General features: G+C 39.9%; 1 protein-coding gene across 2 annotated transcripts in view; it reads right to left on the minus strand.

Annotated features, from left to right (window-relative positions):
• The window catches only part of LOC101859135, a 21272-nt gene that overhangs the window by 7737 nt on the left and 10530 nt on the right, over positions 1 to 3005 (minus strand). For both annotated transcript variants that reach the window (XM_005110237.3, XM_005110234.3), the window contains exon 4: positions 2113 to 2190. In XM_005110237.3, coding sequence (XP_005110294.1) covers positions 2113 to 2190 — 78 coding nt within the window. The remainder of the gene's footprint in view (positions 1 to 2112; positions 2191 to 3005) is intronic.

Genomic DNA, 3005 nt, shown 5'->3' on the forward strand with positions numbered 1-3005 from the left:
GTGTGTGTGTGTGTGTGTGTGTGTGTGTGTGTGTGTGTGTGTGTGTGTGTGATGCGTGTGTGTGTATGTGTATGCTAGTGTGTGTATGTGTATATGCACGTCTGTTTGTGTGTATGGGTGTGTGTGTGTGTGTGTGATGCGTGTGTGTGTGTGTGATGCTAGTGTGTGTATGTGTATGCAAGTCTGTTTGTGTGTATGGGTGTATGGGTGTGTGTGTGTGTGTGCGTGATGCCCTTGTGTGCGCTAGTCAGTGTGCGAGCGTGTGTGTATGTGTGTGTGCGTGTGTGTGTGTGTATGTGTGTTGGGGTGGGTGAGAGAGAGAGAGAGAGAGAGAGAGAGAGAGAGAGAGAGAGAGAGAGAGAGAGGGAGAGACAAAGCGCGTTTGCGTGTACACCAGTATAAATGACGATGGGTAAAAGCCGTAACCTAAGACCAGCCAGAAGGCCCACATATTAATTACATCCCACGGACAGACAGAGATCTGCACACACACTGAAACAGTCAGACAGACAGAAAGACATACACACAGACACACAAACAAACATACACACACATTGTTACACAAACAAACACACACATAGTTACACACACAAACAAACGCACACACAAAAACGCATGCCGTTAAAGAAACACACAAAGTTACACACTTTTTTGAGTTTCGCAAACACACACATACGCTCTCTTACACTGACATAATTATACAAATACACACACACACACACAGAGGGAGACACAACATACACTTTCACAAACAAACACACAGACGCATACATACACGACCACAGACACAAACACACAAATGCAGACACTGACAAACACAGACATACACATACCGAGATTGATACACACAGAAGCACACAAACTCACACACACACACACACACGAAGGATATTTTATCCCATACCAAAATAAAATTTTAAAAATATAAATTATTTCCTAGAAGGCAAAAAGAGAAATTATTTATGTTTCACAAACAAAAATACAGTACATTTAAAGAAAATTTTTTTTAAAGGGGGTATTTCGGTGCAATGAGACAAGAGTTTTCCAACAAATCAGCAAAAAAAGTAGTTTGGCACCAAAAAAGGCATTTCCTTACCACCCCCTCAAAAAGTATATTCCATCATTAAAAAAATAAAAATATATGTAAAAACAAATGAGTTCCTCTCACAGGAAAAAGGGTACTTTCTATCATCACAAAGAAATTTTTGCCACAAGTCAGAAATGAGAATGTTTGCTGTTTTAAAAAGAAAAGACTATTTTGTCACTGGCAATAAAAGTATTTCATTAGTAAAAAAGAATTTCAATAACAACAAAAATTTAAGAAGTATTTTTCTCCAAAACAGAAAACAATTTGTATTTCCCCCCACAAAAAAATATTCCATCCTTAAAAAAAAAAGATCAAAAAAAGTTTTTCGACACCATAAAAAAAGAACATTTGTCAAGAAAAGAAAGTTTTTGGAAAAAGTATATTAACAAACAACAAAACATAGAGTATTATTTTCATTATTGAACAGGTAAAAAATCTAGTAAACGTAAAAAGAGGTAGGAGAAGAGAAGAAGTATAGTCGAACCAGCTCTATCAGCCACCTGTATAAGACAATCACCTGTACAAACAGCCACTTCCCCATTCCTCCCTTGGCGACTGTTTTACATTATAATGACCTCACTACCTCAGAATTACAGTTCTCTCTGCTCTGTACTTAGTGTTGAGAAATTTGACATAAAAATGTTGTCTTTCTCAACATACCAAGCTTTCTTCGAATGCAATTCTTTGATATCTTGATAACGACTCCGAACTATCTTACAATTTTGGTAGAGCTGACAGAGCATTTGGTTTCGCATGGCCTCATGGTCTTAATAACTCCAAACTGCAAAAATAAAAATGTCAGACAGAACTTTGTATTTCTGAAGTAGAAACCTGTCTATGACAAGCACATTTTTCCCCAACAATGGGTGGCCCGCCGTCTTGGACAACTTCGACTGTCTGCATAGACTGCATAGTGTAAGACTGCACCATATATATGCCATTAAGAAGAGTGACATAATGACAGTCTTACACTGAGAAGGAGGAGAGAGCAGAAGAACAGCCACCAGCCTCCCACAGCCACATACCTGATCCCGACATCTCCTGACTCATCAAAGACGGCGCCAAATCCATGTCTGTTGACTCGATAATCCGAGGGTATCCATCTGAAAAACAGTAGACACAAATATATAATTGCTGTGGATTGCTGTGGAACAGCAGTGTCTGAACTCATATGACGGCAAGGCTTCTACTGTTTGTTTGAGCACATTGACACAATAATGGCCATTTAGTGCTGGGAAAAAGTAAGACATGTTCCAGTAAACAGAAGCACATTGACACAATAATGGCCATTTAGTGCTGGGAAAAAGTAAGACATGTTCGAGTAAACAGAGAAGCACATCGACACAATAATGGCCATTTAGTGCTGGGAAAAAGTAAGACAGACAGAAACAAAAGAAGGAAAGCAAAAATGTAGGACCTACTAGCGGCATCCTCCAACCACTCACTGGCTTGGATTTGTGTGAGAAAGGCATGGCACTGGATTGTAAGAACGCTAAGCCTCCAGCCACACATACATTATCATCATCATCGTTGCCTTTTTCACCCTGGGTCAGGGTATAGGCCACGAACAAACGCTGTCCACCTTTCCCTAGCCTGGGCTAGCCTCTTGATGTTATTCAATTCCATATCCCACGGTTGCAGAAGCTCCTTTGTCTCTCAAGATCGAAAAATAAAAAGGCATGTCTGTTCGATACATTGATTGACAAGGGGTTTCACACTCACGGGCTGTGGGCCAATAGACACTCACAAGACAATGTTTTGCGGTCCCTATTCCACATCAAACTTCAGTCTTAGCACAGCCCTCCCTTATATGCTAAATGCATACTTAAATACTTGATGCGGCCCAGGCACATTTTCTAATTTAGTAAAAATTTACAGAGATACTGAGACTTCCTGTGTGTGTGTGTGTGTGTGTGGT

The sequence above is a fragment of the Aplysia californica genome, unplaced genomic scaffold (genome assembly GCF_000002075.1).
Source record: "Aplysia californica isolate F4 #8 unplaced genomic scaffold, AplCal3.0 scaffold00867, whole genome shotgun sequence".
NCBI classification, from domain to species: domain Eukaryota; kingdom Metazoa; phylum Mollusca; class Gastropoda; order Aplysiida; family Aplysiidae; genus Aplysia; species Aplysia californica.